General features: G+C 34.7%; 1 protein-coding gene and 1 long non-coding RNA gene across 6 annotated transcripts in view; one reads left to right on the top strand and one right to left on the bottom strand.

The window, feature by feature from the left end:
• The window catches only part of LOC114328169 (juvenile hormone esterase), a 256,507-nt gene that overhangs the window by 220,867 nt on the left and 18,705 nt on the right, over positions 1-16,935 (top strand). For 2 of the 5 annotated variants that reach the window (XM_050648167.1, XM_028276955.2), the window contains exons 6-9: positions 208-383; positions 2,726-2,861; positions 4,840-5,006; positions 8,072-8,210. In XM_050648167.1, coding sequence (XP_050504124.1) covers positions 208-383; positions 2,726-2,861; positions 4,840-5,006; positions 8,072-8,210 — 618 coding nt within the window. The remainder of the gene's footprint in view (positions 1-207; positions 384-2,725; positions 2,862-4,839; positions 5,007-8,071; positions 8,211-16,935) is intronic. The other 3 variants (XM_050648164.1, XM_050648172.1, XM_050648169.1) reach the window with 3 other exon arrangements.
• The window catches only part of LOC126883039 (uncharacterized), a 159,872-nt gene that overhangs the window by 124,200 nt on the left and 18,737 nt on the right, over positions 1-16,935 (bottom strand). The gene's annotated exons all lie outside the window — the stretch shown is intronic.

Here is a 16,935-nt window from a genome sequence, read left to right on the forward strand (position 1 = left end):
AACTATGTACCCGGAATTTAGAAAAATTGTATACCGAGACTTGGCCAAGTCCCTATATTTTATATTTCTCGGTTTCATGATTCGAAACCCTATTCCTCTAATATCTATCACACTACTACTGGAAAGATACACTGGAAATAATTTTAGACTTAAATCTTAATAAAGTATGTACTATAGGCAACATGCTAATGTGCTTAATTATTTCAGAACTTTTTCATGGAGCTATAATGGAAAGCAGTTCACAGCTAGGTGGTGTCTATCAACTAAATGCTAGACAAAATGCTTTTAAACTTGGGAAACTTGTTAACTCCTCTTTCTCCTCTGAGGATTCAAACGATCTGCTGGATATTCTTCAACAAGCTAGTACTGAGAATATTTATAATGTAAGTTCATCAACAAAAATATTTATCATTATCCCATTTTTTATCAGTATATCTGAAATGTACCGAGTATTGTTAAAGAAATATAGGTACCTAGTCAAGGAATCCAGAAATGAAGTCAAATTTTTACATAAATAGTAAAACGCCAAAAATTTCTTCTTCTTCTCCTTTTTGTATAGACATGACTCTGTCTGTTTTTTCAATGTGCCTCTATTAAGTTGTCGTTCCATGGTTTTCGTGGTCTTCCCACTGATCGTCTTCCTATTGGCGAACCGTCTCTCTCTGTCCTGACTATCCTATTTGTTGTCATTCATCTTGTGTAGTCATTCCATTCTATTCTTCTGTTTCTTACCCAGTTATTAATGTTATAGACCTTGGATCTCCGTCGTATATCTGTACATCTAGCTCTGTCCCATAGAGTCTTACCATCGATTTTTCGAAGGATTTTCATCTCCGCTGTTTCGAGCAATCTTTCTGTCCTCTCTGTATCGGGTCGTGTTTCTGCCGCGTATGTCATTATTGGTCTGATGACTGTTTTGTAAACTCTGCCTTTCATTTATTTTTTCTCTTTGGCCAAAAATTTGGTTACAATAAAAATAATATTATTTAAAAATTTATTAATTATTTTTTTAATCAAGTATATTCAAATGGGAAATAAGCCACAATTTTACCTAAAAATGATTTTATTAACGTTTCGACGCCCAAGTCGGGTGTCGTTGTCAAAATACAAAATAATAAATAAAAATAGCTTCAGAACAAAATTATTTTTTTATCAACAAAACTTATTTCACATATTATAGCCCAGTAAATGAACGGGAAATACGGCGATACCGTGTAATTTTCAGGGGCAACTCCAAATTGCATGAAAATTATTTAGGTTCTACTTACCATCCCGTTCAAAGTTCAATTTGTGCCGTTGGTTGGTTGGTTGCTTTTACTGGGATTGGAAGGGGGGTGACAGTCTCGGGGGGTGAAAAAACATACTTTCAAGATAAGACTGGGAATGGATAAATTGACTGATTATAAGCAACTTTCGATCTATAGAGCTTTTTATGTAAGTCAATACTTTTCGAGTTATTTGCAACTGAAAATTTTGTAACGGCACAAATTCAACTTTGAAGTGGACGGTAAGTAGAAACTAAATCCAAGTTTTCATGCAATTCGGAGTTGCCCCTGAAAATTACACTCCAAAATATTACAGTATGCGGTAAAATAAACAAAACAGAAATGAATAATAAAATATTTATGATTATTTATATATATTTAGTATACATGATATAGCCCTGCAAACATTATTCACGACGACTTTCCCTATAAAACAGGTGTTAAAGATGCCCTCTGGTACTAAAAAATCTTTAGTTATAGTCCAAAATTCTGGAATGTCAGACGGTGGATGGATCTGCCCTATTCAGCATTCCTCATTATGTACGCATCCGGTGGTGTTAGGTCTGGTGAGTTCGATGGGCATGAACAATCACTGCCATGCGCAATAAGGCGATCCCCAAAATGATCGCGCAGTATTAGCTGAGACTCCCTGGCCGTGTGACAGGTTGCCGCGTGTTGATGAAACCTTTATTGATTTTAAGCTTAAACGGTGTTTGCGACCTTTTCCGTATGACCGAAAATAGTACTTCACAATAAAAAAAATTTCGGCACAACTGGGAACCATCGTTACTCACGTAAAGGTAACTATAACTAGATTGGCGCTCCGCGCTCCCTTCAACTGCTCCAGTCGATACAGCATGCGCTCTTCTACATATAAACCGCCACCGATTGGAGCAACGAGGCGGAGCGCGCACTGTTGCACGGTCTGGGAGCGCAAACGTATTCACTATGTGGAGCAGTTCCAGGAGAGCAAAACAGTGGATACGTGCCTTGACAATGACATTCACATACGTTATAACGACGTTCGGAAATTACTCAATACTTTTCAGCGCATCGGCATGACAGATACAAGTTTGAGGTATACGTAGTTCAGTACTGTTTACATAGAGGTATATATTAACATAGAGGGAGCCTACCTTCCGCGCTTCCTGACGACAAGATCTCATGGACTGGTTTGCTGCATCTCTTTCTAACACATTGTATCGAAAATCTATGATGACATTCAGTGTGAACATAGGCACGGAAGAGGAGGACAACTGTAGCAGCTTTACTATGCGTAAGAGTGAAACAGCACTAATCCAAATAAAAAAGATGGTGTCGTCACTTCGCTCTGAATGACACTCTCTCTATGCTAATATATAACTCTATGACTGTTTATTTTGCCGCATGCAGTATTTATCCTAATCTGGTTTAGACATGATTCGACTAAAATATTTTGCCGATTTGTGAATTCATTACAGGCAGGAGTTTCTTATGGAACGGTGACAGAGAAGACTGGTGATTTTTCTTATCCTCCACTTCAGGCGTTTATGGATAAAAATTTCAAAAGTATACCAGTTATGATTGGAATAAATTCAGAAGAATGGATAAGATTTGGTAATTATGTAGTCCATTATTTACCTAAAGAAAATATTAATTTTTTGCATAAAATACCTTATTAGTCATACCCAGAACTACAGTGCGCTCTTAAATAAACACCCGTGCCACTTAACCCTCTCAAACCTGGTGTACATTGCAATGTACATTAAGTTTAGGTAATCCCATCGACTAAAATATAAATTAAAAATTGTACATTTCAACATATTTGCTAATTTAAGAAGTTATCCAAATGTCATATAGACAAATTATAAAAAAAATATACATATGTCAATTTTGGATTTTAAAATTTGATCCTTTTTTACAAATATATTTCAAAATTATTTTGTAGCCAAATTAAATAAAAATCATAGTCCTGTCTCCGGGGACAACCGGCTTCCTTTATTCAGATGGACTTACCTGTTTTTTTATGTATTTTGATCTGTAGAACATGAGTTTTTTGAGTAACAGTTGATCCGGATGTCGATAAGATTGTTATAAACAAAGAACTTGAGGAAGTATAACAGCGATTTTTCGCAAAACAAAACTTTTTTTTGGGTTTTTTGGGACATTCTATGCAAGAAAATGTTCTTACAAGTTTTTTCCTAGGATGCATAGTTCTCGAGATAAACGCGGTTGAACTTTCAAAATACTTGCGAATAACTTTTGATAAAAAAATAAAATAGCAATTCTGCTTACCGCATTTGAAAGTTCAAGTCAAATTATACCGGTGTTAGTTATTTTCTTGCTAATAATTAATTTTTTTTATTGTCAAACACAGCTATAAACACATAGTGCTTGAGTGACGTTTTCAATGCATCTCTCATAAAATCGAACGAGTAAGCGCGCCTACAAATAGGCTATTTCTACGTAGCATGCCGTAAAACGCATGCATTGGGCACGGGAAACACTATTTGTTTATAGCTTTGTTTGACAATAAAAAAATTTATTTATAGCAATGGAAATAATCAAAATCGATATAATTTGACCTTAATGCAGTAAGCAAAATTGCTATTTTATTTTTTAATCAAAAGTTATTCGGGTGCAAAAATTGCAATTTTTCGATTTTTTTACCGAAGTCCAACCGCTTTTATCTCGAAAACTTTGCATCGTATTAAATAACTTGTAGGATCATTTTTTGCTTGTAATCACCCAAAACATACAAAAAAAGTTTTGTTTTGCGAAAAATCGCTGTTAGGTAATTTCCTCAAGTTCTTTGTTTATAACATCCTTGTCGACATCCGGATCAACTGTTACCCAAAAATTCGTGTCCTACGGGTCAAAATACATAAAAAAACAAAGAGGCCGTTGTACCCCCCCCCCCTGGCGACAGGACTATCAGCTGTGTAAGGGATAAAGTGGCCTTCGAATGGAGATTTCCGTTGAAGGAAGAAAATTTAATATTATGTAGGCTTAGAATATTTAAATACGAAAGGCATTCGCATCTTCTTTCTACGAGAGCAGTCTTATTTTAGTTGATTATAGGTAACGTATATTTTTGCTAGGCTGATAATTACCGAGTGTTTAATAATAGTTTATGAAAAGAAATAGACATAAAAGAAGTGAAGAAATATATTTTAAAGTATGTAATAGTTATTTATGAAACAGTTCGTAAAGTATACAAAGTGACTACAATACGATTTCGATGGATACTCAGATTTGTACCACGTTCTCCCTACATGATGTTTCAGAGTTAACATAAGAAAAACGTTTCTTTATTTCCACCCGGTATAAATAAAAAGAAAATTTTGAGTATATCTTTGCACAACTGTGTAAATACTAAAGAAGTATCTAAAATAATAACAAAAAAATAGCGCAATCCGTTAATCCGTTCACTAAAAAATCAACTATTTAAATGAAAATACATTTTCTACATCCCTAACTTATGCCTCGCAGTGTACATTTAGCACCCCTCATTACATATCAGAAAAATACTCCAGCTTTATTTTCTTATTCTTTCAGTATTTTTCTACTCCATTACAATTACAAATATTTTCAGCATTAACAAGAAATAATACGTTACTAGAAGAATTAGACAACGATCCTAGCTTACTGGTGTCACCTAATATAAATATGTCGCTGAAAAATAGAACAATAGCCGGTAGCCGGCTAAAGAAAGTGTATACAACGAAATCGTTTTCTGAGGATTTTGGAGCATATATAAGGGTAAGTTTTGGGTATTATTTATCTGCTCATATTAATAATTATTTAATTTTTATAAAAAATAGTGCCTATATTTTTATGACATACACTGATTATTGTTTAAATGCAACTGTATGCCATGAAATACAATGCAATGATACTGTTTGTAAAATGCAATGATACTGTATGTAATGAAAACGTGGACTGTAAGTGCAACTTTTCTTAAAAGCTTGGAAGCCTTTAATACGTATATATACAAACGACTACTAATAGGTACATAATAAATTGGATGATGAAGTTATAAGTGAGGAAGTCTGCACGTAATCATGGCTAATGCATCCACGTCCGAAACCAAGTAATCTAAATGTCAAGATTTCTTTCACCCTCAGTTAAAAATACCATTTTTTGTAAAGTGTGATACATTTAGAGGTATTTTTTTCAAAAATAAAAAATAATGAAAAAAATTAATTTTATTTTAAAATGGTTATTATCAAACATGAACCATTCTTGACAATTACTTCTAAAAGATAATTTCTTTTAAATGTTGGTCGTCACCGTTTCAGTCGATGGGCTGTTAATTAGCTTGCAGAAGATCCATTGTTTTTGAAAAAAAATTGTTTCTAATGAGGCTCATTGTTGGCTTAATGTGTGCTTGAATAAACAAAATTCCCATATTTGAGGTGATGAGCAACTTGAAGAGGTTCAAGAGTTGCCATTACATCCAGAAAAAACAACTGTTTGGTGTGGCTTATGGGTCGGTCCATATTTCTTTAAAACAGAGGCCTGTCAGAATCTTACTGTGAATGGAGACCGATATCGAGAAATTTTAAGAGACTATTTGATGTCTAAAATTAAAGCTCGTGGTCTCGACAATATTTAATTTCAACAAGATGCCGCTACTTGCTATACAGCCCGTGACAGAATTGCTTTAATGCGAGAACGATTCGGTGAACAATTTATTTCACGCTTCGGACCAGTGAATTGGCCGCCTATATCCTGTTCCGTCATACCTCTAAACTTTTTTCTTTGGGTCTACCTAAAGTCCAAAGTCTATATGAATAAACCGGCTATGATTGTGGCAGTGGAGGCTAATATTAATCGAGTCGTTGGTTAAATATTAATCGAAATGCTCGAACATATCATCGAGAATTAGAACTTCAGAATGAACCATCTTAATCGCAGTCACAGAGAAGATTTAATAGAACTTATCTTTAAGAAGTAATTGTAAAGAATGGTTCTTTTGTATGATAATAAAAATTTTCAAATAAAATTCATTTTTTTCATTGTTTTTTCTGTTTGCAAAAAGTACCTCTAAATGAATCATCCTTTAGATTACATCAATTATACATATTTTTGTTTCAGGCATTTTTGTAAAGATTTCGGGATAGAAATCAAAATTTTGAAACGAAACAAAAATGTAATTTTTATTTTACAATTTATTGTAATTTATTCCCGTATACATATTATATTCATTAAAATCAAGCTGTTACAGTTACAAAGCCTCTACAAAAACATATCAGTTCCCACCTCTATACATCGTTTAGTTCTTGTAAAAAGTGGCATGTTCGTTATTTTGAAAGACCACTAATATCTAATTTGTCTTCATTTTTCTGTTGTGGCAAGCAGTCGTTTGTGAGAATATCCATTGTACAAGGGTTTTGGTTTTGGAGTTTTGGATTTTGAATTTTGGTCTTATGGCTTTTGGTTCTGGTTTTTGTTGGCTTTTCTGCATATTCTCCGTACCTGGAAACTTTCCGTTTCCTCATAGTAAATAGGTTTACTTTGGATGCTGCGATTTTCTCCATCCATCATTCTCATCATAAATGGTCTATGGTTAGACGTCTCCTTCTATCGTACGTTAATTTATGGGTCACGTTCCATTGAACTTCTCTCTACCACGGTGTGGTGATTGCTGATGTGGATTTCAGCCAACTAAAGTCTTCAGGAAGACGCTATCCAGCATTTTCTATTGCTGCTAGTCAAAGAGCGGTAAAATATATATTTCAAATTCTCCTGTATGTTATTTTTGGGTTTATTTAAATTTCAATGAACAGTACAAACATAAATATTTATAGGTTATTCTATTTTTAGACCATCAAATCTCACTATAACTTTTTATTTTCAATTATTTACCAACTATAATATGTATCACATTTTCACATTGTATATTTTCTTTTGTAAATTGTACTATATTTATGAAAATTGTAATAAATAATTTAGTAAAATTCGTTTTTGCTTATTATTACATATCTCTTTCCAGTTTCACTTCAAAGGGTAATTGGTTGAGGATGAAACAACATAAATTTTATATAAGGAAAGTTTAGTTAATCTATATATTTGTTAATTTGCTGAAGAGTAAGACTGGCGCCCTCCATTTTAATTTGTTCAGGATCTCTGTCTGGTTTTATTTATCTAATTTCTATTTTATTCTTCCAGCTCTCCTTCTTTCACGCCCAAATTATTTCAGAAAGAAATCTGTCTTAATGTTATTCCTTTTTCTGGCTCTCGAATAAATAACGAACGTATACGAGAGATTATGGGAGTCACACATACGATTGTCGAAGATATAAGAGTACAACAACTAAAGTGGTATGGGCATGTGCAGAGAATGCCAGAACACCGTCTGCCAAAACAGATTCTAGATTGGTCACCACATGGAAAGAGAAAAAGAGGCCGACCCAGAAAGAGCTGGAGAGAAGGAATAGACAGAGAGATCCGAGAGAGAGGTTTAGACGAAGACCTTTGGGAAGATAGAGATGCATGGAGATTGGGTATCGGAAGACGTCGGAGGACGTTTTAAACCGATTATATATATATATATATGTTCTGGCTCTCGAATCCCCCCTTCTTTTTAGTCTCTTTTTTTTTCGAGCTTACTTGGCCGGTGCTCTATTCTATTCTTCTTCCTCCCTTTGTCTCTATTCTACACTTTATTTTCTTTATTTCAAATTGCATAGTAATTTCGACTATTTTTCTTTTCCAAAGCCGAGTTTAGTGTAGCAAAGCTACAAGGAAGTAGTTTATTATTATCATTTATAATAATATTATGTTAATGTAAGCTTTCTAACTTTATTTCTTTTATTTTATAGTGGGCCAGTGATAATGACTTTTCTACACCCACTGGAAAACAAGTAGAACTTGCAGCCGACACAATTCCTTATTATTTGTACCAATTTTCGTACAAAGGAGAATTGGGAGGAAGTGTTAGTCCAGATCTTATAGTGCCAGGTAACCTTATAAATATAGATGTTTAAATATTTCTATGTTATTTATATGGAGTCCCTAATTAAGCTCGTCCTATCTTTATATTTGATGCATGAGATATTGCCGAAATTTTTATAAATGGCCTCGTAATCATTAACATATTAAGCGTAGACAAGACAAACCCAAAAAAAAGAACGTAACGCCGAAACAGAGCCTGGAAAAAGTCGATCGGTGGTCTATCTATCTCTTTTAACCAGACGATCCCGCGCATGTGACAGACAAAGATGGCTAGACCACTCAATCCTATGTCGGCGTTACACCTCGATTCATTGAGTGACATATGACTAGCCCGGTCTATCCTTAACATGTCTCTGCTCGTAATGCCATTGTGTACGGAATATATTAATATCATCAAATGTCCACTGCGGCTTCGCTGGATGGCGCGTATCCGATATGTCCAGTTTTCCATAACTCTGGCATACTAGGGCAGTCCGATAATTACTTGCCCTCCAAAAGAAATATGAACATTTTGGAAAAGTTGTAATTTATTTTTTATGAACATGACTTTTAGCTCGATGCATTTGGCGCAACTTCTTTAACCCTCTGAAAAATAAAATACGTTTTCTCTAGGTCTGAAAAGTAGGCTCCCATGGCTGCCATGAACTCATCATTCGATGTAAATTTCTGCCCGGTCAGTGACTTTTTCAAGTGTGGAAACAAAAAAGTTGAACAGGGCTGACTCTGGAGAATACGGTGGATGGAACATAGAAAAGTAGTTCGTGGCCCAAATCGAACAGCGTTGTCATGATGGTAGAGCACTTTTTCTTACCCAATCGGGTCTGTATTTTCTGCAATATTTTTTGCTCGTTCGGCGTCCAAACGAATCAATAATACGGCATAGTAAACCCCACTTACCGTTTTGTCCTTATCCAGAAAACTGATATGCTAGATCATGCTTTGAGAATTCCAGAAAACGGTGGTGCTCACCTTTCCGATCGATAAGAAAGTTCACTGATGGGGTCCATTTTATCGACTTTCCCTTGGTTTCTGATGAGTATCGGTGGATCCAACTTTCGTCAACGGTTATGCTTATATTACGCTTATAAGTTTCAGACATTCCTCAGAAGTAGTCTCATGGTGGCGCTTGTTGGCCTGAGTGCGACAACGTGGCACCCATCACGTCGACAGCCTTTTTCCCATAATTATCCCTACGGTGATGATTATTACAATTACAATCTGGTCATACTTGACCAATGAGCAATTTTAATCTAACCTCAATTATTACTGTTCCTTAAAATTAAGAGCTTACCCCATAGCGTCTCTTATCTAACCTAAGAAGATAGTGCACTATTCTAGCATACACACTAACGCGCACAAGCACTATGCTCTGCTTTTCACTATCACCTATCACTTAAACTAGTTCATAAGGTTTTGTCCTCTTCAGTCTTCTAACTTGCCCAGTAGTATCGAGGAGCTGGATTGCCTCAATATTCTCGTGCATGTGAAGTCGTTGCTCGTGACTTCCTGTCATCTTCTTGATGATTACATCCACAGTTTCCATTCCTAGGTCCTTATGGATATCACTGTTTGTAACATACCAAGGAGCATGTACAATATTTCTTAGTATTTTGTTCTGGAATCTTTGTACTACTGTTATATTACTTGGTCTAGTACACCCCTATAGTGGGCATCCATAAGTCCATACAGGTCTCAATATTTGTTTGTAAATTAGTAACTTATTATGCATCGACAATGTGGAGTTTCTTCCAATTAGCCAATACATTTTTTTATATTTTATATTTAGTTCTTCCCTATTTTTCTTAACGTGCACCTTCCAGCGTAGTTTTGCATCTAATGTTATACCCAAATACTTAGCAGTATCTGCATATGGTACTTGGATATTGTTGATTATAACTGGTATATATTGTTTTTTTTTGTTGGTAAAATTAACATGGACAGATTTAGCTTCGTTTAGCCTGATTCTCCATTTTTGTGTCCACTTATAGATTTGGTTAACTCCTATTTGGACCTTGTTGGTCGCCTCTTCACTTGTCGTCCCTAGTGCTTGAATAGCTGTATCATCAGCAAAGGTGGCAACTGTGTTGTCTTCCAGTACAGGTGTTTCACACGTCTATAGTAGGTATAGGACCGGACCCAACACACTGCCTTGTGGAACACCTGCTCTAATTTCTTTTAAGTCTGAAAAACAGTCTTCTTGCTTAATTCTAAAATGTCGTTCGTTTATGTATGACTGTAAAAGTTTTGAGTAGTGTATAGGTAAAAAACATTTAGTTGGTATGTTAAACCTTCATGCCAGACTTTATCAAAAGCCTGTGCAGCATCAAGAAATACAGTTGAACAGACTTTCTTTTCTTCTAGGGATCTTTCGATAATATTTGTGATTCTGTGCACCTGGTCAGTTGTTGAATGCTTATTTCTAAATCCGAATTGATTTGTCGGTATCAAATTCCTTGCTTCAATAATTGGTTTTATTCGCTTAAGTAGCAGTTTCTCAAACAGCTTCGATATTACAGGAAGCAGAGATATCGGTCTGTATGACGAAACCTCATGTGCTGGTTTTCCTGGTTTAGGAATCATAATGACTTCCCCATCTTCCATATCATTGATACATATTTTAATCTGAATGCACCGTTAAAGAGGTTTGTTAATTTTACGATAGCTCTTTGGGGAAGATTTTTCAACAGCTCACCCGTAATTAGATCATAGCCCGGAGCTTTCTTCGGATTAATATTTTCCCTTATTTCTTCAAGCACTTCTTTTGGTGTAGTTAGCCGAATTTCTTCCTCCAATTGAACAAGTTCCTCCCATCTTTCTTCATCATCTTGAGGTTCATTTGGTTTGAATGTATTTTCAAGATGTATGGCAAATAGCTCTGCTTTTTGTGCACTACTTCTGGCCCAGTTACCATTTTCTAGTTTAATAGGAGGAGAGTGCATAATAGGTCTTTTCAGTCTTTTAGTAGCTTTCCATAAGGAATAATCTGTACTACCGTCATCTGTTAGTTCCTGTAAGTAAGAATTAATCGCAGACAGCCTTTTAATGCCAAAAATTTCATGCATGACATGACGCGCGCGATTTTGTAAGATGCCTACTGTCTTAACTATCTCGCTTACTCTGTCAACAGTATGACAAAAGGCGACCGTGATTTTTTTTCACGTTCAGCATGTCACAAACTCACTCACAAATTCCCCTTCACAACACTCAAGCGCTGTTGATTTCACTGCGCGATTTCCCTTCTAAAAACAAAAATCGAATCATCAGTCCATAGCTTTATTCATTTTTCTAAAATCCCCAGAAAATCTTGATTCCACTTGCGTTCAAAACAAAACTACGAGCCATCTACAAGAATGTATTTAGTAGATTTATCTTGCAGTAGTTTCACCATCGGGTGGAGAGGCTAAGTACTCACCGGAGCACCCACGTATGTATTAGGCTAAATTTGTTCACAGCTCCCCACGTGAGGTGACCATGCCCTGAAATCGTTCGTGCAGAATTTTTAATGTTGCGTTAGTTTGTCAGTTTTGTATTACGCGACACCATATTGAAGCCATATAATGTGGTGTTCATATTATTTAATTTAGGCCAAAAGAAGTTGGATATAGTCGATCTATAGCTAATGCAGTCGCTGTTGAGGTGATCCTAGGTCAATTGCTCGCATGCAATTGCTTTAAATCAATTGATCGAAATCAATTATTGCTGGAAAACGAATTGCTCGACATGAAAATTGCTAGAAATACAAATTACTCGAATAAAGTAGAACATTATAATATGTAAATATATAGAGCCAAATATTTATTCACAATAATTCAAAATATACAGGGTGTAACAAAAATACAGGTCATAAATTTAATCACATATTTTGGGACCCAAAATAGTTCGATTGAACCTAACTTACCTTAGTACAAATGTGCACATAAAAAAAGTTACAGCCCTTTGAAGTTACAAAATAAAAATCGATTTTTTCCAATATATCGAAAACTATTAGAGATATTTTATTGAAAATAGACATGTGGCATTCTTATGATAGTAGTATTTTAAGAAAAAATTATAGTGAAATTTGGACACCCCATAAAAATTTTATGGGGGTTTTGTTACTTTATACCCCCAAACTTTTGTGTACGTTCCAATTTAATTATTATTGTAGTACCATTAGCTAAACACAATATTTTAAAAACTTTTTTGCCTCTTAGTACTTTTTCCAAAAGTCAATTTTTATCGAGATATTTTGAATATTTGTCAAATCCACCACATATTTGTATATGGCTAAGTACGATTATGGAGACTTTGTAATAATATGAAAATTTATTTATGATTTACATTTTTAGGTATATTTTGAACCATATTAAAAAAGAAGTAATATCTTGATAAAAAGTGCTTTCTCGAAAAGATACAAAGAGGCAAAAAAGTTTTAAAAACACTGTGTTTAACTAATGGTACCGCAGTAAAAGTTTAATTGAAACATACACAATCATTTGGGGGGTTTAAAGGAACAAAACCCCCATAAAATTTTTATGTAAACATATTAAAAAAGAAGCCACAACTCGATAAAAACTGCCTTATCGAAAAAATACTAAGAGGCAAAAAAGTTATAGAAATATTGAATATAACTAATGGTACCACAATAATAATTTAATTGGAACCTACACAAAAGTTTGGGGGGGTTTAAGGGAACAAAACCCCCATAAAATTTTTATGGGGCGCACAAATTTCACTATAATTCTTTTTTAAGATGTTCCTGCCATAAGAATGCCACTTGTCCATTTTCAATAAAAAATCTCTAATAGTTTTCGATATATTCGAAAAAATCGATTTTTATTTTGTAACTTCAAAGGGCTGTAACTTTTTTTATGTGCATATTTGTACTAAGGTAAATTAGGTTCATTAGAACTATTTTTGGTCTCAAAATATGTGATTTAATTTATGACCTGTATTTTTGTTACACCCTGTATATGTATCTAAATATACAGTGCGTCCATAAAGTAACGCATAAATTCAATATTTCGAAAACCGGCGACTTCAGGGAAAAATTCCGAAACAGGTCGATTTTTATTTTTAAATTACAAATTTTTGGCATATATATGATACTAGTGACGTCATCCATCTGGGCTTGATAACGTAATCGATGATTTTTTTAAGTGAGAATAGGGGTCATGTGATAGCTCATTTGAACGGGTATTTAATTCTCTATTTACTAATATAAACAATAACATAATTATTTATACAGGGTGTCCAAAAAGAATTTTTTAATTAAATTAATTGAGACAAAAGAAGAATGTATGTAACTTATTTAATTCAAAATTCGTTTTACTTTTGTCAGAAAACAGGAATACATGTTTATTTGACAAATAATAAACATTGCTTTTCGGTAAATTCAATGTTAGAGCTGCCACCCACCTGCCTCTTGGAAGTTTAACCGTTGATTGATAAATACAGATATTTACCAGTATATTTATCAGTCAACGATTTAACATTACGCTTATGCGAAAATCAATGTTTATTTTTTAAATAAAACATTTTTATATTTTCTGGCACCAATAAAATATATTTAGAATTAAACAAATTACATACATTCATCTTTTTTACCAATTAATTTAATTTAAAAAAATATTTCTTGGACACCCTGTACAAATAATTATATTAACGTTTATATTATTGAACAGAGAATTACATACCCTTTCAAATGAGCTATTATATGACCCCTATTCTCTTTTAAAAAAATCATCGATTACGTCATCAGGCCAAGTGATGATATGTATGTCAAAAAATCGTATTTTAAAAATAAAAATCGACCTATTTCGGGATTTTTCCTTAAAGTCTCCGGTTTACGAAATAATGAATTTATGCGTTACTTTATGGACGCACTGTACATAATAAAGATACTTTTAATGTTACAAATTATATAATCACGTCAATATTATTTTTTGTTGTGTTTATTAAACGCAATAATCTATCAGCACTTATTTGCATTTTGGAGTCCGCGATGCCAATCTTTGATAAAATTAAGGTACTGATTTTAATCCTTCCCTCATCCAGCCTTCTGCATCCAAAGTTGAACATAGGCCTCCTCTAATTTCTTCCAGTTTTGTCGAACTTGGGCTTTCTGTAACCAATTCCCAGCAAATCTTTTGACGTCGTCTGTCCATCGTGTAGGTAGTCTACCTCTACTTTTTCTGTCTTCTCTTGGTCTCCACACTGTAATTTTTTGGGTCCACCTCCCGTTCTTCATTCTGGCTACATGGCCCGTCCAATTCCACTTCAGCCATGCTACTCGCTCTATGACATCTGTGACGCCTGTCCTTCTCATTTCATCGTTTCTGAACCTGTCTCTAAGAGTCAGTCCAAGTTGTGACCGTTCCATTCTTCTTTGAGCCACTCTAAGTTTCGTTGCTGTGGCCTGGCTTAATGATAATGTTTCGTCGCCGTAAGTCATGACTGGAAGCACACATTGGTCGAAAGTCTTCTTCTTCAAATAATTTGGCAAGTTGCCCTTGAAGATGTCTGATAGAGCTCCATGTAGGGCCCATGCTAAGGTGATCCTTCTTTGTAATTCGGCAGTTTGATTGTCCCTGGTAATTTGGATTTCATGCCTTAAGTATTTATATTTATGATCAAATGCTATTTCGTTGATGTCGATTTTTGGATTTTCGCTTGGTACCAGGTTTGTCATGTATTGTGTCTTTACAAAATTTATGTTTAAACCAACTTTTTTACAGGCGGCATCTAACTCAGTAAGCATAGTCCTAATCTCTTTTAAGTTGTCTGTTATAAGAACAATGCCGTCTGCGAATCGTAGGTGGGAGAGCCTTTCGCCGTCGACATTTATTCTTTTGGCGTTCCACTCTAATTGTTTAAAAGCATGTTCAAGTACTGCCATAAAGAGTTTGGGAGATAACGTCTCTCCCTCTCTAATTTCTCTTTTTATTTTTATAGACTTGGTATCTTTGTGTAATCGGACGGTCATGGATGCATTATTGTATATGTTCGCTATCAGTTCCTCAATGCTCTCATTATGTTGTTAATTTCTATCGTATCAAATGCTTTGCGAAAGCCTACGAAAAGTATTTGTCCGTCCTGATAGATTTTTGTATTCTTTTACTTATCTCTCTAAGTCTATGGTGTTTTTACTTCTATTACTTTCCATTTTTCTGCGCTCTTCCATTAATGCTTGTGATTGGGGGCTTATTCTTCTGTTATGTGATGTCTTTGGCAGTGTATCTTCTGGCTCTCTTTGATAGCTTCTATTGTGATGTCACTAAGGGTGTTAATATTTAGGTCTGTATTCTTATCGCATTCTAGAATGTTGTTGATATGTTCTTCAAATGCATTTATATTGTTAGGCTCGGTCCAGCTAGTTGTGGACCTCTTTTTGATCATGCGGTATCTATCTTTCCCAAGGTCTATTTCTATCGAGGCTTTTACCATTCTGTGGTTGCTACCTGTTGAAAACTGGTATAGAACTGTAACGTATTTAAAGATTTGCTTCTTTTCGGTGATTATAGAATCGATCTCGTTCCTAGTTATTCCATTTGGGCACTGCCACGTCCATCTACTAAGTTTTTTTTGTAAAAGAAGCTGTTCATTTGGAATAGATTTTTCTCCAGCAGAAAACTAAGTAAAGTTTCACCGCGTTCCTTTCTGTCCCCCAAACCAAATTTTCCCAGTGATGTTTCTGTATCATCTGCCTTTCCCCCCGTTTTACCGTTAAAGTCACCACATATTATGGTGTAGTGTGTTGTATCATTTAATTCTAGAACAATATTATCGTAGAATTCCTCCACTTCGTGTCCGCATGACACTTTTTGGAGAATATACCTGTACGATTTTTAAATCATACCGTTCATTTAGTTTTAACACGTTGACGGACAGAACGTCTATAGACATCTAATTTCGATTGATGTAATGTGACACAACGTCTATAGACGTTGCATTTTCTATATTCTACTTTGCAAAATACATATATAGTGTCACAACACTTGCTTATACATTTGACGTACTGTCCGTCAACGTGTTAAGGTTAAAGGAGCCACACTAGTAGAGAAACTTTTATTGATGTGATGTTGCTTTCATGTTTTCTGTGTACAAAGAAGCCAACGCCTCCCGTTGTTTCAGTTTTACTACCGACCCTATAGAGTAAATGACCTGATTTCAGTTTTTTAGGCTTTCTCCTCTCTGTTTTACTCCGCTAACGCCTATCACATCCCATTTAATTTTCGACATTTCTGCTTCCATCTCTATGATTCGTTCTTCTGTTGCCAGGGATCTAGAATTATATGCAGCGACGTTGAGTTTTAAGGGTTTTCTAGGGTTGTTATGTTTACTTGTCATAATCTTGTCCCCCCATTATCCGAATTCATGGGAAAGACTATCAGTTTAGTACGAGATTCTGGAAGTTTTTTTTCATTTCCAGAATCCTTCCCTAATACCTAGAAATTATCATAATCCCTATGAATCAAAATCGTTACTTTGCTTTTCATTTCCAAAGTTTAAAGATATTTTAGATGTGTAATAAATATTTTTCCAGCAATATACGATTATACACTGTGAGCCGAAATAAAGGATTACATTTTTTAGTTGAAAATAACTTTTTGGTTTTTTGAGCGATTTAATTTCTTTTTGCAGGGCTAATATGTCCTCAACATGACTGCAAATTTAGAAGCAAAAATAGCGTATAGGGTCGGACTTATAAAAAAATTTATGTAACGGTGCAATTGAGCTCGTTGCAAATGAA

This window comes from Diabrotica virgifera, chromosome 1 (genome assembly GCF_917563875.1).
Source record: "Diabrotica virgifera virgifera chromosome 1, PGI_DIABVI_V3a".
Classification (NCBI taxonomy): Eukaryota; Metazoa; Arthropoda; class Insecta; order Coleoptera; family Chrysomelidae; genus Diabrotica; species Diabrotica virgifera.